Source organism: Electrona antarctica, assembly GCF_951216825.1.
Source record: "Electrona antarctica genome assembly, chromosome: 1".
Taxonomy (NCBI): domain Eukaryota; kingdom Metazoa; phylum Chordata; class Actinopteri; order Myctophiformes; family Myctophidae; genus Electrona; species Electrona antarctica.
This window is the reverse complement of record NC_136806.1, coordinates 59850159-59876434: the sequence shown is the minus strand read 5'-3', so window position 1 is coordinate 59876434 and position 26276 is coordinate 59850159. Positions and strand designations below refer to the sequence as shown.

The window sequence follows — 26276 nt, the reverse complement described above, 5'->3', positions numbered from 1 at the left end:
AGGACTTGTCCCTATTTGTTGTCCCCATTCTCAATAGAAGTCTAAGTAGGAGAGCCGCCATTGGACTGGCCCCATGAAGTGAACGCAGTTTGTCTTACTCTATGGCTCTGGGTTAGACCCGCCTATTAACATGTGTCTGATTGGCTCCCGGGCAGGCATAGTTTTTACTGAGGTTAGGGTTAAGGTTAGGTTTAGATATAGTTTTACTGAGGTTAGGTTTAGTTTAGGGCTAGGTTAGGTTTAGGCATATAGTTGAAAAAACAAGAACTGTCAATCACAGCGACTACTGGCCAATCACAGCGGGCCAGGGCTTTCCGAGAACTGCGGTGGGATCCATAACATCCCATAGCGCATATGGGTGGATGTCCTGTGATTGGCCACTTGGTTGTCAGACAACCGGCTGACAGTCGATAGCATTAAATTACTCTGTGACGTGACACCGTTTTAATCTTTGAAGGGATCACTTTCTACATCATGAGGGCAAGACTTATTTTTGGCTCATTTTGTGAAATAAACAAACCCCTCCATTCATTCATTCACAACATGCTATTAAAAATAAAATCATCAATTCATTATTTTCCAAATCATTGTTTTTTTATTGTATTTATTGCATTGACCTGCTGCCTGCGCAGCCTGCCCCTAGCATTTGGCCCTTGGCCTAACCTACGCCCTCAAATAATTTAAATATCAAATAAAAGGCTTGCCCCTCGAGTCGAAACTGATGAAGTTCCAGGCGGGGTTAGAACACGTTTAATTCAACTATAATTATATCTACGATTACGAGTCTTTAACAGTAAAGTAATAATATATATGGCTAAATGTCTTTTGAGGCTGCTGACACATCCGTCCTCCCGGGCCATTGGATCTAAATCAAATGTACCGAACACTGGATATGCCCGATACACGGGACCGTGAGCCAATAGTGACACCTACCGTCCACATAGGCTTCGTACAAGTGCACCCTCCCCTAGTGCCTATTAGTCATAAATAAATAATAGGCTATATTAATTTCATACAACTGCAAAGAATAGTAAAACACACCAAGAACACATGATCTTTTCAGTTACATTTAAATGATACAAACTGCTTATCTGAGCAGAAACCACATCAAAGTAATTTCCCATTCGAGAATACATTGATTTGATTGATTGATTGAAATATTTATTAACAGTTTGCAGAATTACAGTACATTTCAAGCACAAACTCAATACAAAGACTGTTAACTGTGAGTGGACGACCCAATTAAGCATTACACTTGTTTACAAGAGGGTCCACCATGTTCAATTCATAAGAACATTTCCACAGAAAGGTGCATAATAACAGAGGCTATAAGTATAACTGCAACCTTCTGGTTCAGTGTATGAACAACATAACAGCAACATGCAGTGATATGAACAGTATCTGTAGGCCTAAAGGGGGTTGATTCCTCTACCTTCCTGTTACATAATCTATCTCAATGCAGTGTGGAAACTCACTATGGAGGAAGACTCAACGGAAAGAATTAGAGAGCTCACCTTATTGAAGTTGCTTGAAGTGTCAGAGGAACGATAGAAAAACTGAATTAGTCGGTGAACACCTTCCAAAAAGGAAACAACATACTTTCCCAGGGCTCTGTCTTATGTGTTCTCTTTCTTTCCGTGAACACTACATCCTCTGTGTGAGCCTCTCTCACATGCCTTAGCCAGAGGGACTCTCATCTATTTTACATGGTAAACAGGAAGAAACACCACACGTAGGGTACAGTTGCACTGCTCTGAATAATACAAAGCAGTATGTTATTTAACACTCACGTTACACATAATGGGCAGGCTTGGTGTATGTGAAGATACTGTACACACAATAGGTCAATGTTTCATTATCTGACATTTCCATTATTCTAAACAATACAATTTGTGCTTTTAACAATCTTGCAGTTGAAAAATGAGTAGACAAAATGCTCACCAAGGAAAACAGACTATTTACAAGTAAACATGAACAAACTATAGCCTAAAGACATTGATGAAAGTGTCAAAGGTTGAAGTTAAAGATATTGTGTGTTCATTTGTGTTCATTGGACGCTTCCGACATATTAAATCAGTTCATTTCGGTAGCATTATCTTCTGTATAAAAATAAGTATTAGATGAAGTGGGCAATCCGGCTACCCATAAAGTACAGTCAGAGTCAGTGGCATCGTCCAAAAGCCGACCACAGAGGCTATGGTTCAAGTCACGGCAACACATCCCAGTGGTTGTTCCAACATTTCACTTGTTAACCACAGCTTGATATATCCTCGCAACGGCTTCAGGGCTGGGCAACAGCGCAGCAGCTTGGGCCAGTTGGGGCAGAAGCATATAAGTGGAGGTCCGCAGATACTGGAAGAGGTCCTGGAAACCGTGGAGATGAACAAGGACCCGGGGGGAGACGCCCAAGGAACGTCCCAGTCTCCTCAGCGTGCTGGTGGAGCCGAGCAGTAAAGACAGATCCTGGACGGTGTCATAGTCCAACATATCGATTCCTTGACCTGGGGTCCACAAGACAAAATAGAAGAGTCAGGTGGATAAGTTATCACTTGTGTGTTTGCCAAGACAGTATCATAGACAGTACGTTGTGTATATATACTGCATACAGTACATGTGTCAAGAACCTGCAAACCCTATTTTGGGAATGTCATACAGTACTGTAGGCAAAATTAGTATTGTCTTTTAAAGAACTGGAACAGTGCCCGTTCACAGGTGTGAACAATTGGCTAATAAAGGGCGAGGTCGAGCATCATTGTGGTGGTGTGAACACGTGCACCCCACCCAGTTATTATGTATGTGTCCCTTTTACGCCCAATGTCGCCCATATATGGAGTTCTTTGTCAGGCATGCCAAATTAAGCTTTTGTGCTGGTTCTGGACAACCGGAAATGCAGAGTACCTGTTCCACCCATCTGTCTGTGTCCCTTTTATGCCCATATATGGAGATTTCTGTATGTGTCTCTCTGTGTCCCTTTATGTCAGAACAGGCCAGCTTATGGAGTTCTGTGTCAGACGTGCCCAAATATGGAGTGATGTGATGTCAGAACAGGCCAGCTCCATATATGGACCATGTGGGCCCTGTCCAGAGCCTGGGCAGAGGACTTTTGTGGCGGTTCTGTACAACCGTGGGTCTGACGGACTCGACACCGGGCACTGCACTCCCTGTGGGGGTGTGGAACGCGTGTGTCAAATTTGAAGTCGGTGGGGCGAACGGTTCTCGAGTTACGTGGATTACAGCCATACTCGACAAGCCCTTCTGGGTTTTTTGGCCTTTCCGGCACATCATGATTTGATTTTAAAATGTATTCTTTCTACTTAAATGTATTGTCTTTTTCTCACTTCAGATTCAGATACCTTTATTTTGCCATTGTGTATACACACATAGGAATTTGTGTTAACATGTGTGTGTTCAATTATTTTTTCACAAAAAACACAAGAACCAACAGACACAAGACAACACCATGCAGGGAAAATAAACTTCTTATCATGTTTTGAATTTTATGTGCAAATAAACGAAACTAAACACAGTACAGACAGACGTACAGACAGACAGAGACGTGGTGCATTTAAATATAAGATCTACAAGCTCACAACCCGTAACGATGTGAAAGAGCTGTGAGCTTGTAGATTGGCGTGACACCGTCGTACAGCATAGGGCTTAATTGGTTAACTTCCACTATGGCTTGAAGGAAAAACATACCTTGAGCCACCTCCCATATTTTGAGTAGTTTTTGTTCCATCTGATTGTTGACATTGGAAAGAAAACCAGTTAGGAAGGAAAACCAAGTTATTCTACTTGCATTCTGTACCCTGATACAATATGGTACAATATTGTACCACTCTACGAGATACATGTTTGAACTGTCAACATTAATGCTTTGTAACATTATGTCTATTCTTATGATGAATATGACTGGAAGAAGTACCTCCCCCATAGAGTAGGGGCTTCCTTCTCGTCCTTCCCTGAGACTGTCCTCGGCATTCTGACCAGAGGGCTTGATGTTGGTGGTGAAGTTGATGACAATAGAGGCAGGCTGTACCTCATTCTCGTGGCTGAATGAACTCGGGCCTCTGGGTAGAGAGGTATATAGTATTACATTGTCATGTGTGTGGTATGAAGATGATATGGTAAAATATGTATGGCTGCTGAGCTGTTCCACAAGGCACTACTTTTCAAGGCACCTGGGGGGATCTTGAACAGCTGGAGTGAACGTTAGTGAAGGGGCCTCCGGCCATTTCACTGCTGTCTCAGAGTGACTGCGGAGGGTTGGGTGCTGGCAGTTTGGCTCTGCCCTGGAGAACAGCCCTTCAGGTTCAGGCCAGTACTCAGGCACCTGTTCTGAATGCACAGTTAAAACCACTTAATTAAACCATATGGTTGCCCAGAGTCCCAGAGGGGCCTATACCAGACCCCCGTCCTTTTTCCCTAGTCTACACCAAATGTCTTTGCAGGAAATAGACGATCTACAAGTTCACAACGCATTGCGCTGCGAACATGCAAAATGTTCACCAAATGTTCAGCCCAAAATAGGGATTCTATGGTTCAAGTGGTTAAAGTTGGACCACAATGGAAACAAAGCCTTTGGCTTTTTGTCTTCCATTTAACGTGTTCTTAACCGTGCACTGCCTGTACATTAAAATAAATCGTCAAGTATTCCAAAAATCTATCAAATACATACAATCTATCAAATACACAAACAACTTTAGGAAGCGAGAAGAGTTCAAAATTGAACTTACTGAATTTCTCAAAGGCGAGTAGGAAAGCCCAGAGCAACAGAATTAGGAGGAAGGTGGAGCATGCTGTGGCAGATCCAACGAGAACCATTGAAACAGAAATCGTCTTTGTCCCTTGATCAAACACAAACAAATACAAACTTGAATGCCACTGTGCACAAAAGGGACACAGGGTACAAACATGTTAACTTTGAACATCTTTGTGGTTACTCACTCTCCTCTGTAAGGTGTTTCATATCTCTCCTGGACATGGTGACTGCGATCTCTGGGAGAGAACACAAATAACACATTTGAAATCATTGGACACATTATCAATCGATAAAAACCCTTACTTACAGAGTACATAACAATGTATTGTGGTTCTGCAGCAGGCTTTGGTTTGATCTTGGGATTCTCACCAGTTTTGGAAGCTTGAATCTTTAAAGACAAACACTCTTTTCGAACTGTGGCCATGCTGTGGTGGCAAGGCACGCAAGCCAGCTCCACCTCTCCTGTCATGCTCCTGAGCTCATAATGCCTGCAGGAAAAGACATTCAGAGACACATATGGCATGTATGCATCAAGGTTATAATAGTTAACTAAAACTAACTAAAAAACGAAAACTAGAATTAAATAGTTAACTGAAACTAAATAAAAAATAAAAATAAATGAAAAACGATAACTAAACTGAAACTGTATTGTGTGTTCACAAAACTAACTGAAATTATAGAAAAAATACACTTGGTTATAGTTTTAGTTTTTATAGTTTAGTTTTTTAGTTTAAAAAACTAAAACTAAACTATAACTAAACTAAAACTAAAACTAAAACTAAACTAAACTAAAACTAAGCATTTCACCAAAATAAAAACTAAATAAAAACTAGCAAACCCGCTCTAAAAACTAAAACTAACTGAATTAGGAAAAAAAAGCCAAAACTAACTAAAACGAAACTATAATGAAAAAACCAAAACTATTATAACCTTGGTAGCCTATGCATATATGCTTGCTGCTTGCATGATGTAAACACAGAATGTACTCAATTATTGTGTGTGTCCCACTGTGTGTATCCCACTGGCCCTCAGCTCACCCTGAGAGGCAGGGTCCACACATGGCATTGCTAACGGCTGAGCATGCTGCTCTCTGCTGGCGGTTCAGTAGTCTGCACTGGGTACAACGCCAGCAAGGATCCAGACCAGTCTCCGGACTGAACTGTCTCTCAGGACATGCAATGCACAGCCCTTCTCCACCATCCCCGAAACCACAGTCCTATAGGACAGGGAGAATAATGGACAGCCATGGCCATGGAGGGAGACACACAGACAATTTACAATTTACAATTTAGGCATTTAGCAGACGCTCTTAATCCAGAGCGACTTACATTAAGCAATAACAAAAGCATGGCATACATCACATATATAAAAAAAAAAAGTAGTTATCATGAATCATGCGTAAACTAAGAACGTAACAGTGGAGTATCTATGTAAACTATACATACTATACTATATAATATATTATAAATACAGATTGATGGACAGAAAAAGAAAGAGATAAATATAAAAAACAACAACAATGAATCTAATGCACTGCACTGCACTGATGACAATAGCTATGTGTCGAGTGTTAGTTACCTGAGACAGCTGTTCTCCTGGCCCGCATAGAGGACACTCCACACAGGTGCCATTGGTGTGTAAGAACTCCGTTTGATCACAGCCGGGTTCAGACACTGCCAGCGCACACCAAGCCTGCAGACATACACTCATGTAAACACTGATGCACATGGACCCCTTTTCCACCGGTTGGTTCCCGATGGGAACCGGTTCAGTTCTTTTTGGTTCTTAGTCCATGAGCCAGAGCTCCACAAATGGAACTTTAATTATGAATTGAGTGGGCAAAACCATACCTATATTAAATTGTTATCACCATGAAACTCCCCCAATTGAGTACTTACACAAAGACAATGATTTATTCTATTACAAATTTTATATTTTTAAATATGCAAATGAGACATTATGTAGGAAAATATGCAAAATAATCGAAAATATGAAAAAGCTACTACTGTGGAAGGGTTATCATGTATTAATTTACTTGTATTGATCATATAAACATTTTAACATATTTAATATAGGTCTAGTTTTTCCCACCAATTTTGGAGCTCTGGCTCATGGACTAAAAACCAAAAAGAACTGAACCGGTTCCCATTGGGAACCAACCGGTGGAAAGGGGGTCATGGTGTCAGGACAGTCAGGCAAACTGGTGTTATGTGAGGTAAAAGACATCTCAAACCCAGGGTGATAGTAGTGGACACCTACCATGAGCAGCACAACGTTGAGACAAATCTCCACAGAAAAACTGTCCATGGTCCTGCATTATTATGGGAAAGCAATTTGAATAAATCACTGGACAGATATTGTTATACCCAGACCAAAGAAACCTCAGCCTGAGCCAAATATGTGATCATGTACAAAAGTGATGAACTATTCCTTATTTCTAGCATCTAGAATTAAAGTTGAGTACAATAAATAAATAAAAATAAAATCCAGTTTAGTCAGGCTCCTGTGTTCTTACCTTACCTGCTGAGCTTCATAGTATCCATACAATGCATTGAGAATGTAAGCCTGTTGTATATCTTGTACACAGAATGAGGACTATAGCTATTGACTTGCAGCTACCCTCTCTGGCAGAATGGTTTGCCTGGCTCCTCCCATCCAGTGGGAAACATCCACGGGAAACCCCCTTGTCCTTCACCAGCTGACATTCCTCCCCTGTGACGCAGGAGAGGTTCCCCGCCAACACCATCAGCCTACAACACAAGGCCCGCACTTGCTCCCAACCAGGACACCCCGCGTCACACCCGACCTTCTCACATTCCATCCCTGGGGAACCCTCCTGTGTTGGCGTTTTTTTTTAAAGTTACGTTATTAAAATGTATGAATGAATCTCTTGTGAAACCCTTTTCACAAAGAGACTTGTGTTTTGTCAGTTTGAGGTGTGTGCGTGTGCGTGTGTGTGTGTGTGTGTGTGTGTGTGTGTGTGTGTGTGTGTGTGTGTGTGTGTGTGTGTGTGTGTGTGTGTGTGCAACTGTGCATGTGTACCTTTACCAAAATAAGTCTCCAGTCAGTTGCGGGCAAAAAACACCACACAGAGGCTCGAATTGAGTGAAACGTGTTATTATAAGGGGGTTAACTGTCCAGCTGAACTAGTAAAGGGCCTTGCCTCAAGACAGCACTGTGGCACTGTACTGTGACCACCAGGTGGTAGTAGAGATCTACAAAAATCTCAATGTCCAAATGTCCAATGGAAACGTTTTGAATTGAGGATGGACATCGGCATCCTCAATTCAAAACACCTTTAACTAATCGGATAGGACATTCCGGGTCCTCAAAAGAAGCCCCTAATAATCACCAGTTATTTACATTACTAGGGAAGTAAGACATGCGGAATCCATAAGAAATGGATAGTGATAATAATTATCCAGTACCTACGATATTAGATGGTAAGTTATTATCTAGTAAGTACATGGATAATTACCAGAAACTAAATGGCTAAGTTACAGTTATTCTGAAAATATTTCAATTAAATGGATAATGTGAATGCTACAGTAATTGATGACCTTTTAGTTTCACAATTGTTGCTGTGGGGAGGAAACCTCATAACTCCATTTTTGAAATCTTTCGAAAATATTGAACCAATGGAAACTAGTAAAAGGTGCTTTGGACAAAACCTCCATTGGACCCTCAAAATGTCCGCTAAAGCAACTAACTCCACCACCTCTCCCCCTCTCATGGAAGTAATTGACAATATAAGTTACAGCACCAACTTTGATGAGGCAGTATTGCTTTGTTTTAAAAAAATATATAAGGTTTTCTTAATTTCCTGAAAAATGTATATTTTGCAATTCCTGGAAAATGAACATTTTGGAGTTATGAGGTTTCCTCCCGACAGCAGAGATATATTACTTAGTAAGGAGCAGCATATTTACAAATTAAAGCCTTACTGAGTAATTTCCCTGCTGGTCACTAACATCATTGTAGGTCTTTAGTTCATTCCTCCACTTCCCAGGAGCTCTTAAACCAGGGGTTCCCAAACTTTTTTGGACCAGGTACCCCTTTTGGGGTAGACATTTTTCCAGGTACCCCCTCATCTGAAGCGGCCGCAGAAACCTTTCAAGTGTCCTGAGTCTTTTTGTTGTTTCTGCAGCATGCGTCCTGCTGTTACTGTTTGGGGTCACGACAGGTTGACTGATGTTGTAGTTTTAGTAATCATGTCAGCTATTGGCCATGGGAGAAACACAATGAACAACACAAAAAATACGTTTATTGCGCAACTTGGCAGAAATGACCACGTAGATAAACAACATTTTTTTTCCTTTTTTTTTTTCTGGGAATTATTTCGGGTACCCCCTGGCTATGCGTCGCGTACCCCTAGGGGTCCGCGGACCCCACTTTGGGAACCGCTGTCTTAAACCACATTCAGTTTACCAAGAGCTCAGTGTGTTGAAATTAACCTTGCGTCACCAGACTTTCACTCTTTCGCCATCTTTGATATGAGCACTTAAAAGCACAAAAACGGACAACTCGGATGATGATTTCCTTTCATTTATTTTATGTTCAAGTTCCAGACTCTCGGTTCACTCCAAAAAGCATTGTGTAAAATTAGTAAAGGCTTGAGTAATATTAGTTTATATTGCAGGAACAATTTTAAGTGATGAAGCCGTTTATTTTGTGTTAATTGCTCACACCCAGTATCCAATATTTTCAGAAATAGGACTAGCATAATTACATGTATATTCACCAAAAACATGTATGCCTGAGCGACAGTAAGCATGTAAAAAGCACAGTATTCTCCTCGAACAATTCCAGTATGTCACTGAAAAGGGCTTTGCCTTAAAAGGCAGCAACATTCTGGATTAGAATTGATTAATATTACATAATCACAAATCCACAAAAGAAAACCCATTGGTATATGTTATGTTAGTATGCAACCATGGCACTGAAACAAGTGTCATATTGTTACACGTTACTTATTTGTTGAGCTTTAGTACATACTTTGTTGAAAGCATAATTTCAGTTTACGCTATAAGTAACTACAATTAAAAAGAAAACCCATTGGTATATGTTGTGTTAGTATGCAACCATGGCACTGAAACAAGTGTCATATTGTTACACGTTACTTATTTGTTGAGCTTTAGTACATACTTTGTTGAAAGCATAATTTCAGTTTACGCTATAAGTAACTACAATTAAAAAGAAAACCCCCAAATAGGTTAAAAGTCTGGTTTTCTGAATAATTAGCCTCAAAAAGTGGTCCACAGGCAAACTGATTTGCCTGTGGACGCCGGTGTGGTCATGAATTCCTGTACTGTTCTTTGTCTATATAGAAGTGTCTATTTGTACGTCTCTAAATGTTTTGATGAATTGAACATGGTGGACCCTGTTGTAAAGAAGTGTAATGCTTAATTGGGTCGTCCACTCACAGTTAACAGCCTTTGTATTGAGTTTGTGCTTGAAATGTACTGTAATTCTGCAAACTGTTAATAAAATTTTCAATCAATCAATCAATCAATCAATCAATCAATCAATCAGAATCAGGATCTGGATCTATCCATTTAAGAAAATGCATTTCCAACCAATGAAAAGTAGTAACACATTGCCAGGTATATAATCAATGTGGCATTGTCCAAAGAAACAACCAAATTGTAATTGCTTTGACCGCTTAAATGATTATCCTCACACCTTCTTGGCACAGTCAGGGCAGTAGATGTGCTCTCCGTTGATGACAAACCGCTTGTTGGCCAGGGAGAGGGAGCACTTCTTGCAGTTGAAGCAGTATTCATGCCAGGCGTAGCCCTCGTAGTTGACCACGTTGGTACCATGGCCAAACCCTGCATCACCACACACAGGAGAGAATATCTGTCATTCTGGAGTAGGGCTTAAAAAAAAATACAAATCGACAAAAGAGATGCAAATAGATGTATTTTAATACTTTGTTGAACAACGGTGTCCAAGGGTGTAGTGGAGGGGAGCGTGCAGGGCAACATCGCTCCCCCACTTCTAAAATGCTGGTTTTGGTCAAAACCACTTGAAGCCCAACATTCATATTCGGGGACGAACATTATCCCAAAATAGCAGATCTACGAGACCATTGGTTATTATTATTATTATTATTATTATTTTGTATCTATTTGAAAAACTGTATAACCATAATTATTTTAATGTAACGGTCCAAAGTGAGAACAGCAAACACTTGATAAAAAAGAGCTCTGGTTGATCATATGAAACTTAAGAGATTTATATTATGAAAATAAAAAAAAACATTTTAATGATATTACTTAGGTTAAACAAAACAAAAAATCTCTCCGATTGCTTCCGTGTACATCTGGGTGCAGAGCAAAATGTTCCAACAGATGGTTTTAAACAATAACCTAAATCTGTGTCTTAATGAACCCTGATCATCAGTAGGTAAATCTAGTAGATTCAGTCATTCTGTCAGGGGGAGAGGTGTTTGCTGTGTATTTTCAACTTTTGACCTGCCACCTCTCCCTTAAACCACAAATATTACCTCAAGCATTTCATTAATGTGAAAGGTCTGGTAGCGCAAAAGGAGAGGCTTCACAAGTTGAAGGTTGGTGGTTTAAATCTTGGTCCCGGTAAATCTTTATTTTTGGTCTTTGTAAGTTTAGGAGCATGGAGGCAGCCCAACTCCCTCTTCAGGCTCTGTTTTTAGCTCCGGTAGGAGAGGGAGGAGCATGGATTGAGCCCACCTCCAGGGGGAGGAGCTTAAAGGTCTATTCATAAATCCAGTTTTCGGTGAAGAGGTGACCACCGAAAACTACAACATAAGCAACGGTCACCGCTCAAACAACACATCTATGTTTTTACTAACCCCTGTTTCGGTGGTCACCTCTTCACCGAAAACTGGATTATGAATAAGCCTTAAGAAATGTACCGTCTGCCCGCCAGGATTAATTAATCTATCTATCGTGCATTGCCAAGGTTTTATCGCGCGCAACCCTTATTTTGAAGAGCCAAATATCCGTAACCGCTGTGTGTGGTTTCTTGACCGGTTGTTGTTCTCTCGGTCGGTGGTGAAAAAACCCGACCACGAGTATCACAGCGCCTGCTGTCGGCCTTTTCTTTTCACCAGAAACGACATTCATTGCGCCGATTTGGAGATACAGGTCATTGAAAGCAGCACATAGAGTGCAAGTGGATGCGCGCGCATCTTCAAAATGGCCGCGGCCACCTGTCCCACTTTGACTGTTAGGCTAACGAGCGGCAGCTAATGATTCGATCGGATCAAAACATGGATTAAAGAATATAAACCCTGGAAAACGTAGCCTACGGTTCTGGCGGGCTAGAGGATTAATTTAATCCTACGGTTACTACGTACGGTTCTGGCGGGCTCCGTGTTAATAAGGGACATTTCAAACTTTCAAATAAATTAAAACATTAAAAATATATAAAAAAAAGTAATGGAAAAATCCCAGCCCCTCACACTTAGAAGGACATTCTAATGCTTGAGTGGGCTGTGAATTTTTGTAGTGGTTTGTAAATTCCAAATAGAAACAGTACCCGTGATAGGGTTCTTGCAGCCGTGGCACTTCTTGGCCACGTCGGTCTTGTAGCAGTCCACGCAGTACACGCTGTCCTCGTGGGAGGTGAAGCGTGCTCCGGCCAGGGATTTCTTGCAGGTGCGGCAGACGAAGCAGTCTGAATGCCAGGGCTGGTCCTGGTAGCTGATGCCTCCAGAGGTGATGGGCTTAGGGAGGCCAGATGAACACAACCAACTCACTCAGAAGCATATAGAGCGTCGCAGTCCCGCCTCCTACCCGGGACCAGGAAATGAAATCCAATGCATTATTCTCATAGACATTTCGTAAAGTATTTATTTAAAGACGGTTACGCCGCGGACAAAGCCAACTCGAGTCGTGACAACTCATGACAACACAAACAATATTTTGGACCAAACAAATAATTAGAAAGAAGAAAAACAACAAAAAAAGTGTTGTAACCTGCCGTTTTTTTCTTCTTTCTAATTATTTGTTTGGTCCAAAATATTGTTTGTGTTGTCATGAGTTGTCACGACTCGAGTTGGCTTTGTCCGCGGCGTAACCGTCTTTAAATAAATACTTTAAGAAATGTCTATGAGAATAATGCATTGGGTTTCATTTCCTGGTCCAGGGTAGGAGGCGGGACTGCGACGCTCTATAGAGGGTATGCACGTGACATCATCATCAAACCCGGAAGTTATGCAGGAATGCCTACTGAGTGGTAAAAAAACTACTTTCTGGCCTTGACAGCCCATACATCCAAACAGAAAAGTCCTATCTGATTGCATTAAACAACATTAAACCATGTTAAACTCACTTTGCCTGTTGCTTTGCCACTCGATGTGCCATTCACTTTAAGCATGCGCATACCCTCTATACACTAACACTTGTCTGTCGTCCATTAATCAGAGCATCTCTTTTCTCTTAGGTCAAAGTCGGTTTAAGCATGACATTACCAATATGGAGGGGACAGATTAATGTTCAACAGATCATTCAAGATACAGTTGGAGGCCATCGATATTGTCCTTTTCTTTTTGCTGAGGTTTGCGTGGTCTGCGCAAAAGGACAGTTAACCCATTTTGGGCGGGAACCCCTTTTGGTGTTTTAAACATTATGTTATAATTTAGCTATTGAAAAATAGCAGATCTACAAGCTCATAGCGTGCCACCGAGTGGCGCGCTACGAGCTTGTAGATCTGCTATTTTTTTAAAATCGTGAAAATATGGAGGATTTTGAAGGATTTTTTTTAATTTTGAGGTCAGGCCTAAATGGGTCAAATGATAAGGGACAATATCGGTGGCACCCAACTGTATTTAGTGTAGAGAGAAAAGAGGAGTGGGTCAAGCATAGGCCCTTGGGGCACTCAGTTAAGTACAATTTACAATTTACAATTTAGGCATTTAGCAGACGCTCATAATCCAGAGCGACTTACATTAGGCAAGAACAAAAAGTATGGGAATACATCACATATATAAAATGCATTTATCAAGAAACATGCGTAAGCTAAGAACGTATCTATATAATGAATTGCATTTTTATAGCGCTTTTCCAAGTGCTCAAAGCGCTTTACAATGGTTCATTCATTCATACATTGGGAGGTGAAGCGGCGAACAGTCTCACTTCCCACATGGCGAGCTCACACGGCCCGACTCATTGGAGGCAATGTAGGGTTCAGTGTCTTGCCCAAGGACACTTCGACATGTGGACAGGAGGAGCCGGGATTCGAACCGCCGACCCAGGGATCATTGGACGACCTGCTCTACCTCCTGAGCCACAGCCGCCCAATAATGACACTATACATATTAACTATACATGTATACTATACTACAGTAGGGTACAGTAGGGTTAAGTGGTCATGGTCATTATCATAGTTTCTACCTGCTTGCAGTGGAAGCACTTCTTAGCAAACTTCTTGTCATGGCACGGGGCACAGTATATGTCATCGCCCTTGGTGAGGAAGCTCTGTGTACCGATGGGCTCCTTGCATTCGAAGCAGGTGAAGCACTCCTCGTGCCAGATCTTGTTCTTGTACTCCACATTCTTGGTTCCTGAAAGACAAATGCAAATAAAAGCTGTCTGCAATGCACAGCTGCGTACGTACTGGATCAAGTGTACTCGTCAAACTGCTATTAGCTAGGCTGAGAATAAATGGGGGTATATTGGACAAATACCAAATAAACTGAGGAAGATGACTACATCATTTATTGCAGAGAAAAAAGCCCACCTGGCAGCACCACCTTGTAGCAGCCCTGACACCTGTTCCCGTCCTCGCGGGAGCCACACTTTCCACACATGATCTTGCCATCATCGCGGGCGCTGAATGGCTCATTGGCCAGCGGCTTGTAGCACTTGACACATTTGAAACAGTCCTCGTGCCAGTAGCGGTTCTTATGATTCAGTTCCTGGACACAGAGATGTGGCAAATAGGGTGAGAAGACGTGAGCCGTCAGTGGCGTTTCCAGGAATTACATTTTGGGCAGGCAAGATGTGTTAATTGTCGTCGTCCCCCCCGCGCACAATCGTAGCACTAAAGGTTTTCAAAGAGATATACCTGCCAGACGAGTAGGATACAAAGGCTGAAAGGCATGCATTTACATTCCAATGGGTGATTGAGGGTCGCGTTCTACCGCAACGGCCAATAAGCTGTCCACTAATAGTTCTCAGGTCTTGTTTTTGTCCTCTCTTTTTTCTCATTGTATGGATTTTGGCCAGGCCAGAAATGGATTTGGACAGGCGGACGCCTGTCCTCGCCTTATTGTAGATACGCCTCTGGAGTATATGCCCCGTTCAAATGGAGGTTGTCAGTGGCGTGCACAGACATTTAGAGGGGCAGGTGCTCAAGTTAAAAAAGGGCACCTTGTGCAGCGCGTGGAACCGGCCGGTTGCCTTAATGCATTTTGGGCGGGAACCCCTTTTGGTGTTAGCATTATGTTATGCTTTAGCTATTGAAAAATAGCAGATCTACAAGCTCATAGCGCGCCACCGAGTGGCGCGCTATGAACTTGTAGGTCTGCTATTTTTGAAAAATCAAAAAAAAGAAAGACGTTTTTTTTTTTTTTTTTTTTTTTTCAAAAGGGCACATTGCCAAAAGGGCAGGGGGTGCTCTAGCACCCCCTAGTGTCTATCTGTGCACGCCACTGTAGCAAAGTGATTTGGGATGTGTCAAGCCGTGAAGCCACTCAGTGTATACTGTATACAGAGCTGGACAGGATACATTACATAATATTAAGTGTAATGTAAGCAACCAATCTCTCACAGGTAACTATGTGTGACTGAGTGGTGATGAGTTTCCATGTTTGGAGGCGGAGGCCCCTAATGGAAGAAGAGCTGCTATGTGGCAGAGGCCTTTGTCGGAGAATAACAGGCGCCTGGCTTCAGCGGAGTTCATTTGAATATATAAGAGAAGAGTTGTGAAATCTATCACTCTTTCACAAAGTCACTGTCTAGGTATCAATCTGTGTATCTCTTCTACTCTGGTCTCATTACTAACTCACTTCCCTTACTCACTCCCTGACATATTCAAACATGCCATCAGTGTTGATTTCATCGACTAAAACTAAGACGAAAAATGTTCGTCGTCTACAGTACCTATTTTCACTGAGGAAAACGAAATGGAAACTAAATAAAAACGAAGCTATGATGACTAAAACTATGACTAAATATATTGACAATTTCGTCAACAAATAAAAACTAGACTAAAATGTTAGTAAGGGACTAGTGGACAAGAGACCCAGTAGGCTATAAGTCATTTTACAATAATTGGTTGCATGCTGAAAATAGCCGATCGTGTCTCAGCGCGACGGGCTGTGAGCTTGTAGATCGACTATATTCAGCAAGTGTAAAATCAGTCATTACAACGGCATCAAGGCCCGCCAAAATACATTTTAGTCGACTAAATCAACCGTAGATTTAGTCGACTAAAATCGTATGGTTTAGTCGACTAAAACTAGACTAACAGTAAAACATTCCCAGGTGACTACAATGTGACTAAAACTAAATGAAAACTATTCAAGAGACTATGACTAAAACTAAAATAGAAAAGTGCGGCCAAAAACAACACTGCATGCCATGTGTTCATACCTTGGCATCAGCGCCGATGGGGCGGCGGCAGTCAGCGCAGGTGTTGGCGCAAAGCTTATCAAAGCATTTGGTGCACACGTGCTTGTCATCCTTCTTGACGTACTTCTTCCCTTGCAGCTTGTCGCGGCAGTAGTAGCAGTCGAAGCGCTCGGTCATGGTGTTGGTGAGATAACTCCTGGGACTGCCTGTAAACACCGGAGGAATCCTCTTTTAATGACAGAGGCACGGCTAGGACACAGGGTTTCTCTTAGCTCTGGTCCATAGCCTTCTACTGCTTCTACGATTCTGCCCTGCAGTATAAGGCTATGGGACTTTCGGTTTTAAATCTCAAATCGAAATCAGACCAGCCTCTCCTCTTTAGTGAAAATCTCACAAACGTTTGACCTACTCACCAATACAAAGACGGGTTGTGTCAATAGAAAGCCTACTTCTTTTAAGATACGCTAAAGAGAAGAGGCTGGTCTGATTTCGATTTGAGATTTAAAACCGAAAGTCCCATAGCCTTATACTGCAGGGCAGAATCGTAGAAGCAGTAGAAGGCTATGGACCAGAGCTAGGTTTCACTGCAGTTTCTTTCCCAGTGCCTAGTTTTCAACTAGCTGTCGCACCATAGTTCAAATGTTGTGTTGACCCTGAACTCAGGAAACCCAATAATCTTTATATACTGTAGTTTGTTCTTTTACTGTTAGTCGAGTTGGGTGTTGCATATTAGATGCCACATGGGGGCAGTGTTGCCTTGGAAGATCATAGACTACTGCACCATACTGTTTGTAATTCAATAGTGACAGTCAAGAGGGGCAGATTCAAACCCCAGTCTTAGTCCAATTGGGTAGGTTTATGTGCTCAGTCTACACTAACAGCACTGGTTCTCAAACAGTGGGTCGAGACCCATTTGTGGGTCACAGACCAATTTGTATGAGTCACCCATTAATCCCAGTTTATTTTCCTACGGCCACACAGCCAACTCAAGGTACGGCCATGGAGCCGACTTGGGGACCCAACGCAGCTCCTCCAAGGAAATCAAACAAATTAACGGAGCTGAACGTGAATCCCCCCCACCGCCCACCCCTTTTTTTCCCTCACTGTATAATGTTTCTTTTCCCTTTTTACCTCCTTTATGATGAATTCCTGTTCTGTCCTTTGTCTATATAGAAGTGTCTATTTGTACGTCTCTAAATGTTTTTGATGATTTGAACATGGTGGACCCTATTGGAAACAAGTGTAATGCTTAATTGGGTCGTCCACTCACAGTTAACAGCCTTTGTATTGAGTTTGTGCTTGAAATGTACTGTAATTCTGCAATACATTTTTCAATCAATCAATCAATCAAAACACAAAAAATATACATTCTCACTAGTTTGGGTCCCAGGCAAACGTCTAATCTGTCTTTTGAGTCTTGACCTGAAACGTTTGGGGAGCAACTGCACTAAAGGATTTGACACATTTGACAGAACAATGCCCAGGTCTCACACTTTTACGGCATAATCAGAAATGTGTTCCTTTGTACATTTATAACATAAAAATGCCAAACAACAACATTAAGCGTTTATAAATGCCAGCCAAGAAGTGTATTTTAACAGTGCATTGCTGCCCAATGTTTTCCATGTAATCAGACACAACGAGACACAGGCTGGCAGGCTCCACACAGCAGCAGCAGCAGCAGCAGCAGCATACCAAACAGCTGAGCGAAGTGTATGGAATGTGTTTTGTGGATGCCTGTCTGGTCGTTTTGGCCTCTCGTCAGACAAGTGTGTTGGACTCGCGGCTCTACAGGGGGGGGGCGGGGTTGGATGCTTTACCAGGATCTGACTGGAAAGATGATGTTATATAAGAAGTAACGAAGTACGACTACTTCTTTACTGTACTTAAGTACTTTTTTCAAGTATCTGTGTACTTTACTGAGTATTTATTTTTCAGAGTACTTTTTACTTTCACCCGTTTACATTTGAACACAAGTATCTGTGCTTTCTTACTTCTTACATTTACCAAATCAATCTCGCCGGCTCGTTACTTTAGTTTAATCGATTGACAACGACTCTCTCTCTCTCTCTCTCCCACCCCCACTTGTGGCAGCGGTGGCCGAACGGATTGCGGAGCGGTCTTGATACCGGAAGGTCGCCAGTTCGAGTCAGCGGTCTGACTGTGTGTACTGTGATTTCTTGTTGTCTTTACCACTGCACAAAATAAGTTTCCAAAAAGGAAAAATAAAGTTATTTGAAGTTGAAGTAGCCAATCAAAGCATAATGTAAGTGACATGATGTCAGCCTCTACATCTTTTAAATTGAATAGCCTTCAAATCCTTTGAGGTGAGGTTACAGTTGCTTTGTATGGAAACATCCGGTAAAAAATACTTTTTCAGAGCCTGTACTTTTGTACTTTTACTTGAGTAATTATTTGAATGAGTACTTTTACTTTGACCAAAGTCATTGTTTTACTAACTGTAACTGTACTTCTACCTAAGTACAGAATGTGAGTACTTTTCCCATCTCTGTATAATTAGAAACACTAGCTCACCCCCTCTATCTAACCTCTATCTCTCTCTCTCCCCCTCTCTCTCTCTCTCTCTGTGCGGTCATTGAATTGTATATATGCCATGAGTTCCCAAAGTGGGGTCCGGGGACCCCTGGGGGTACTTGAGGGAGTTCCAGGGGGTACCTAGCTCAATTAGAGATATTTAGGAACCAAATGGACCCTTATGGGTCTGTAACTCAGAGAGTGTACAAATGGAACTAAATGGACCCTAACGGGTCCATTTGGTTCCATTTGTACACTCTCAGAGTTAAATTAACAGTGGTTTTACAATATAAATGGCAATGCATGTCAAACTGAGGGGTCCTTGAAATTAAACAGGTTGAGAATCACTGCTAGAGCTGTAAAAATCTTCTCTTATGGGGGGTCCCTGGCATGTATTTTCAAATGGGGGTCCGCGGGCTAATTAGCGTCAATTTTGGGGTACTTGACATGAAAAGGTTTGGGAACCACTGGTATGCCAATAGACTAAACAACATCAAGGAGTAGCTGCTAGTTGCTTATTTCTGTCCCCTCCAGAAATGGAAACAGCAAGTGGTACATTATGAGTTTATAAATGACATTAAGGCTAAAAGGATGGCATAAAAAAGTCCTGGGGACTTGTTTCCATTGTGGTCCTAGTATGTACAGTACACACATCAACATTCCTGCATTGCCACCAGCTGCTGGGACAGCTCAGTGGTCAACAGGGAAAAGTCATCTTCCTGTACAGACTGTGTGTGTGACGTGGGGTTGTGTTAAGTGTCGTACACATCTTAACCACATTAGCTCTATATACTTCATTGACTGGGGTCCCCCAAGGGTCTGCACGTGGTTCCCCACCTTTTTCCCCTCTGGCAATCTACAAGCTTTCAATTTGTCGCGTCGTATAGCAAAGTGTTGTCCGCTCGTTAAGATTGGATAGTTTTGCTGAATGTTCACCTATTATGATTATTTGTCGGAAACAAAGACAAAAAAGGGTTACAGCGGAGACAGCGCGTGCATGGAATTCTTCCAACGCTGCCTGCACCGCAACGGCCGCGAGGTTGTGACAGAGAAACATACACGTTACTAAAATAATAATAATAATATTAATATGGGGTCGAAAACAAAGACAAAACGGGAGACAACGGACACATCGCCTGTTTCACCTGACACATTATTACTATGTAATAATTTCTTGTTGAGTGGTGGGACACAGGTCTGTCCCCGTGTCCCTGCTGTGTCCGAGCACGAAATTAGTGTTATAGTGTTTGTCACTGTTGCACAGCCTAACACACAGACACACACACACACACACACACACACACACAGGCCAGGGAGGAGGGCTTGTACAGTACAGTACAGTACAGTACAGTACAGTACAGTACAGTACAGTACAGTACAGTACAGTACAGTACAGTACTAATGTCAGCAATAACTTTCATATATTTCCCCTATATGAAAGCCTATTGGCCCATTTAAGATTGATTGAACGGCGACTGTGCCATTTTTGCCTTGCCAAAGCATGCCTACCTGGGAATTTTGGTCGGGAATAGGACGAAAAAATAGAACTAAAAAAATAAACAAAACGTCAAATTCGGCGGGCGGCTCACCCCCCCCCCACATTCAGATACCCTGTGACACCCCTGCCGACGGCGCATTAGTCTGTCAACGTGGCTTGGCGTGTGGTTATAGGGTTAGGACGGGGTGCATACATTTGTTACACATACTAACAGTCCGACAGGCATTAGTTCGACAACAGTCGCTCCCGACGTGCGCTGCCGGTTACAACTAACCCGTGGTCCTGACATGCGCGGCCGGTTACAACTAACCCGTGGTCCTGACATGTGCTGCCGGTTACAACTAACCCGTGGTCCTGACATGCGCTGCCGGTTACAACTAACCCGTGGTCCTGACATGCGCTGCCGGTTACAACTAACCCGTGGTCCTGACATGCGTAGCAGGTTACAACTAACCCGTGGTCCTGACATGGGCTGCCGGTTACAACTAACCCGTGGTCCTGACATGCGTGGCAGGTTACAACTAACCCGTGGTCCTGACATGCGCTGCCGGTTACAACTAACCCGTGGTCCTGACATGCGCTGCCGGTTACAACTAACCCGTGGTCCTGACATGCGTGGCCGGTTACAACTAACCCGTGGTCCTGACATGCGTGGCAGGTTACAACTAACCCGTGGTCCTGACATGCGCTGCCGGTTACAACTAACCCGTGGTCCTGACATGCGCTGCCGGTTACAACTAACCCGTGGTCCTGACATGCGTGGCCGGTTACAACTAACCCGTGGTCCTGACATGCGTGGCCGGTTACAACTAACCCGTGGTCCTGACATGCGCTGCCGGTTACAACTAACCCGTGGTCCTGACATGCGTGGCAGGTTACAACTAACCCGTGGTCCTGACATGCGTGGCAGGTTACAACTAACCCGTGGTCCTGACATGCGTGGCAGGTTACAACTAACCCGTGGTCCTGACATGCGCTGCCGGTTACAACTAACCCGTGGTCCTGACATGTGCTGCCGGTTACAACTAACCCGTGGTCCTGACATGCGCTGCCGGTTACAACTAACCCGTGGTCCTGACATGCGTGGCAGGTTACAACTAACCCGTGGTCCTGACATGCGCTGCCGGTTACAACTAACCCGTGGTCCTGACATGCGCTGCCGGTTACAACTAACCCGTGGTCCTGACATGCGCTGCCGGTTACAACTAACCCGTGGTCCTGACATGCGTGGCAGGTTACAACTAACCTGTGGTCCTGACATGTGCTGCCGGTTACAACTAACCCGTGGTCCTGACATGCGTGGCAGGTTACAACCAACCCGTGGTCCTGACATGCGTGGCAGGTTACAACTAACCCGTGGTCCCGACATGCGTGGCAGGTTACAACTAACCCGTGGTCCTGACATGCGCTGCCGGTTACAACTAACCCGTGGTCCTGACATGCGCTGCCGGTTACAACTAACCCGTGGTCCTGACATGCGCTGCCGGTTACAACCAACCCGTGGTCCTGACATGTGCTGCCGGTTACAACTAACCCGTGGTCCTGACATGTGCTGCCGGTTACAACTAACCCGTGGTCCTGACATGCGCTGCCGGTTACAACTAACCCGTGGTCCTGACATGCGCTGCCGGTTACAACTAACCCGTGGTCCTGACATGCGCTGCCGGTTACAACTAACCCGTGGTCCTGACATGCGCTGCCGGTTACAACTAACCCGTGGTCCTGACATGTGCTGCCGGTTACAACTAACCCGTGGTCCTGACATGCGCTGCCGGTTACAACTAACCCGTGGTCCTGACATGCGCTGCCGGTTACAACTAACCCGTGGTCCTGACATGCGCTGCCGGTTACAACTAACCCGTGGTCCCGACATGCGCTGCCGGTTACAACTAACCCGTGGTCCTGACATGCGCTGCCGGTTACAACTAACCCGTGGTCCTGACATGCGTGGCCGGTTACAACTAACCTGTGGTCCTGACATGCGCTGCCGGTTACAACTAACCCGTGGTCCTCACATGCGCTGCCGGTTACAACTAACCCGTGGTCCTGACATGCGCTGCCGGTTACAACTAACCCGTGGTCCTGACATGCGCGGCCGGTTACAACTAACCCGTGGTCCTGACATGCGTGGCCGGTTACAACTAACCCGTGGTCCTGACATGCGCTGCCGGTTACAACTAACCCGTGGTCCTGACATGCGCTGCCGGTTACAACTAACCCGTGGTCCTGACATGCGTGGCCGGTTACAACTAACCCGTGGTCCTGACATGCGCTGCCGGTTACAACTAACCCGTGGTCCTGACATGCGTGGCAGGTTACAACTAACCCGTGGTCCTGACATGCGCTGCCGGTTACAACTAACCCGTGGTCCTGACAATGCGCTGCCGGTTCCAACTAACCCGTGGTCTTGACATGCGCTGCCGGTTACAACTAACCCGTGGTCCTGACATGCGCTGCCGGTTACAACTAACCCGTGGTCCTGACATGTGCTGCCGGTTACAACTAACCCGTGGTCCTGACATGCGCTGCCGGTTACAACTAACCCGTGGTCCTGACATGCGCTGCCGGTTACAACTAACCCGTGGTCCTGACATGCGCTGCCGGTTACAACTAACCCGTGGTCCTGACATGCGCTGCCGGTTACAACTAACCCGTGGTCCTGACATGCGCTGCCGGTTACAACTAACCCGTGGTCCTGACATGCGCTGCCGGTTACAACTAACCCGTGGTCCTGACATGCGTGGCAGGTTACAACTAACCCGTGGTCCTGACATGCGTGGCAGGTTACAACTAACCCGTGGTCCTGACATGCGCTGCCGGTTACAACTAACCCGTGGTCCTGACATGCGTGGCAGGTTACAACTAACCCGTGGTCCTGACATGCGTGGCAGGTTACAACTAACCCGTGGTCCTGACATGCGCTGCCGGTTACAACTAACCCGTGGTCCTGACATGCGCTGCCGGTTACAACTAACCCGTGGTCCTGACATGCGTGGCAGGTTACAACTAACCCGTGGTCCTGACATGCGTGGCAGGTTACAACTAACCCGTGGTCCTGACATGCGCGGCCGGTTACAACTAACCCGTGGTCCTGACATGCGTGGCAGGTTACAACTAACCCGTGGTCCTGACATGCGTGGCAGGTTACAACTAACCCGTGGTCTTGACATGCGTGGCAGGTTACAACTAACCCGTGGTCCTGACATGCGCGGCCGGTTACAACTAACCCGTGGTCCTGACATGCGCGGCCGGTTACAACTAACCCGTGGTCCTGACATGCGTGGCAGGTTACAACTAACCCGTGGTCCTGACATGCGCTGCCGGTTACAACTAACCCGTGGTCTTGACATGCGCTGCCGGTTACAACTAACCTGTGGTCCGGACATGCGTGGCAGGTTACAACTAACCCGTGGTCCTGACATGCGTGGCAGGTTACAACTAACCCGTGGTCCTGACATGCGCTGCCGGTTACAACTAACCCGTGGTCTTGACATGCGCTGCCGGTTACAACTAACCTGTGGTCCGGACATGCGTGGCAGGTTACAACTAACCCGTGGTCCTGACATGCGTGGCAGGTTACAACTAACCTGTGGTCCTGACATGCGTGGCAGGTTACAACTAACCTGTGGTCCTGACATGCGCGGCCGGTTACAACTAACCCGTGGTCCTGACATGCGTGGCAGGTTACAACTAACCCGTGGTCCTGACATGCGCTGCCGGTTACAACTAACCCGTGGTCCTGACATGCGTGGCAGGTTACAACTAACCCGTGGTCCTGACATGCGCTGCCGGTTACAACTAACCCGTGGTCCTGACATGCGCTGCCGGTTACAACTAACCCGTGGTCCTGACATGCGCTGCCGGTTACAACTAACCCGTGGCAGGTTAAAACTAACCCGGCGTGGCGCCAATCTACAAGCTCACAATGTGTCATTGTATCCGTAGATCTGCGATTAAAAAATTGGAACATTTGAATACGCAGTATTTGAAACACTTCTTGTAAACAAAGCAAATCTTGTATGGGGAACTCTGGCACAATATAATATTGTCAGATGAGATGAGAGGGAGTATGTTGACAAATAAATATTGATTTGGGATGACATGAAAATGTTTGAGAACCACTTCCTTACAGAACGCCGGTGACATGGTTATCAGGTCTTGACTCTTGGCATCTTAACCCATTTTGGGCGGGAACCCCTTTTGGTGTTTTAAACATGTTATAATTTAGCTATTGAAAAATAGCAGACCTACAAGCTCATAGCGCGCTACGAGCTTGTAGGTCTGCTATTTTTGAAAAATCGTAAAAATGCGGCACAAATCTTTGAATATATATTCTTTCAGAGCGAATGTTTTTTTTTTTTCATTTTGACGCCAGGCCTAAATTGATTAATCCAGTTTATTACAACGGAATGCCACTTTCCTCTTGTTGCCATAGGAACACAGCAAATATTTCTTAGCGAGGTTCGAAGCTATTTGAGTGGGACTCTGCAGGGCTCTGTGGAAGGATGACCGCTGAGGCCTGTCTGCAGCTGTGCCATAGGGATAAAGATTGGGCATGGGCATTGAGCCCTGATGAACACCCCCCCCTTTTCATGGGTCCAAACAGTCTAACGCGGTAAATCTTATCCAATCACACATGACAGTGGTGTAACATTAGTGCAGTTATAGCACAGATCAATTCTAAATATGGATTGCTTTATTTCAAGTGCATTGACCTTCCAGAAGAAGACCTTTTGTCAAACGCAGAGGGGCGACTGCCGGGACTCATCCGTTCCCATTGTGCACTTTGGTTAATAATGCGTGCCATATATGATTGCCCAGTACTTTCGCCTCTAATCCTTCCTACAAACAGTCTGACAGCTGCCACCTCAAAAACAGCCATGGCATGCACCATCGCATCACTCAAGGCTGAGGTTTGGGTACACACATAGTAGTCCCTGTGGGGAGGGGAGAACTTTAGCATCCAAAGGTCAGTATGAGGACCACTTTGAGCAGTGAGTCAGAGGGGCAATGCGATGGGACAGGGCATGGTGTGGAGTAGATCAAAGACAAGCATGACCCAGCCAACATATATCACTCTAAACAGCAGCTACTGTAGCTATATCTAGTAAATGTAATCTCATGGATGATAAAGCAGTCTGTCGGCAATCCAGCACAATGTAAAATATAGTAGAACTACTTGCTGTCCTGTTGAGAATCTCACTTTGTTTTGTTTCAGGATTATACATTGTACATTACATTGAATGTATACAACATGCAATTACAACATAAACGATAAATCCAAATGTGTAAAAGAATTTTGATAGAACTAAGATGAAATTCAAGGTTGCTGCAGAATCTTACATTAAGCCATTTTGGGCGGGAACCCCTTTTGGTGTTAGCATTATGTTATGCTTTAGCTGTTGAAAAATAGCAGATCTACAAGCTCATAGCGCGCCACCAAGTGGCGCGCTACGAGCTTGTAGGTCTGCTATTTTTGAAAAATCGAAGAACGACTGACATAGAAACATAGCTTTTTCAGAAAACTGTCAGGATGTAGAAGACATTGAGAGTCCTCATTTAAAACAGCACAGAGTTACAAAAGGAAGGAGGACATTGGATGATTCAACTCCAATTAAAACCACTTAAACCATAAGTGGTGGTCACCCAGTGGTCTATCCTTCCTCCCCTTCATTTTGAGATCTACAAGCTACAGTTGCTAATTTCGCTGAATGTTCACCTATTATGAAACGCCCAGAATAGGGATACTATATAGTGTTACTTCAAGTGGTAAAAAAAAAACTATAGTTTTGTGGTGAGATAACTGAAATGGCATTCAAATGCATTCAAAAAGTCCAAAGAAAACCAAGGAACGTGGATCTCCAGGTACTCTGCTGAACATTGAAGGATTAACCTTCAAGTTTAGGAGGTAACTCTTGGGAAA

At 44.1% G+C, this 26276-nt stretch overlaps 2 protein-coding genes across 3 annotated transcripts in view; both read right to left on the bottom strand.

The window, feature by feature from the left end:
* Positions 1 to 2133: 2133 nt before the first annotated feature.
* Positions 2134 to 7583, bottom strand: LOC306920710 (uncharacterized protein; the record flags this gene model as incomplete). Its single annotated transcript, XM_079497548.1, has 9 exons — positions 2134 to 2501; positions 3700 to 3739; positions 3926 to 4070; positions 4182 to 4338; positions 4948 to 4998; positions 5132 to 5250; positions 5800 to 5978; positions 6341 to 6435; positions 7382 to 7583. The coding sequence occupies 9 exons, from the start codon at positions 7581 to 7583 to the stop codon at positions 2242 to 2244; spliced, it is 1248 nt and encodes a 415-aa protein (XP_079353674.1). The 3' UTR covers positions 2134 to 2241.
* A 1710-nt stretch (positions 7584 to 9293) lies between these two features.
* fhl1a (four and a half LIM domains 1a) overlaps positions 9294 to 26276 on the bottom strand; it is a 24586-nt gene continuing 7603 nt past the window's right edge. For both annotated transcript variants that reach the window (XM_079523238.1, XM_079523237.1), the window contains exons 2-6: positions 16342 to 16526; positions 14486 to 14663; positions 14140 to 14309; positions 12284 to 12470; positions 9294 to 10593 (exon numbers count right to left, since the gene is read on the bottom strand). In XM_079523238.1, coding sequence (XP_079379364.1) covers positions 10439 to 10593; positions 12284 to 12470; positions 14140 to 14309; positions 14486 to 14663; positions 16342 to 16497 — 846 coding nt within the window. In that variant the 5' untranslated portion in view covers positions 16498 to 16526 and the 3' untranslated portion in view covers positions 9294 to 10438. The remainder of the gene's footprint in view (positions 10594 to 12283; positions 12471 to 14139; positions 14310 to 14485; positions 14664 to 16341; positions 16527 to 26276) is intronic.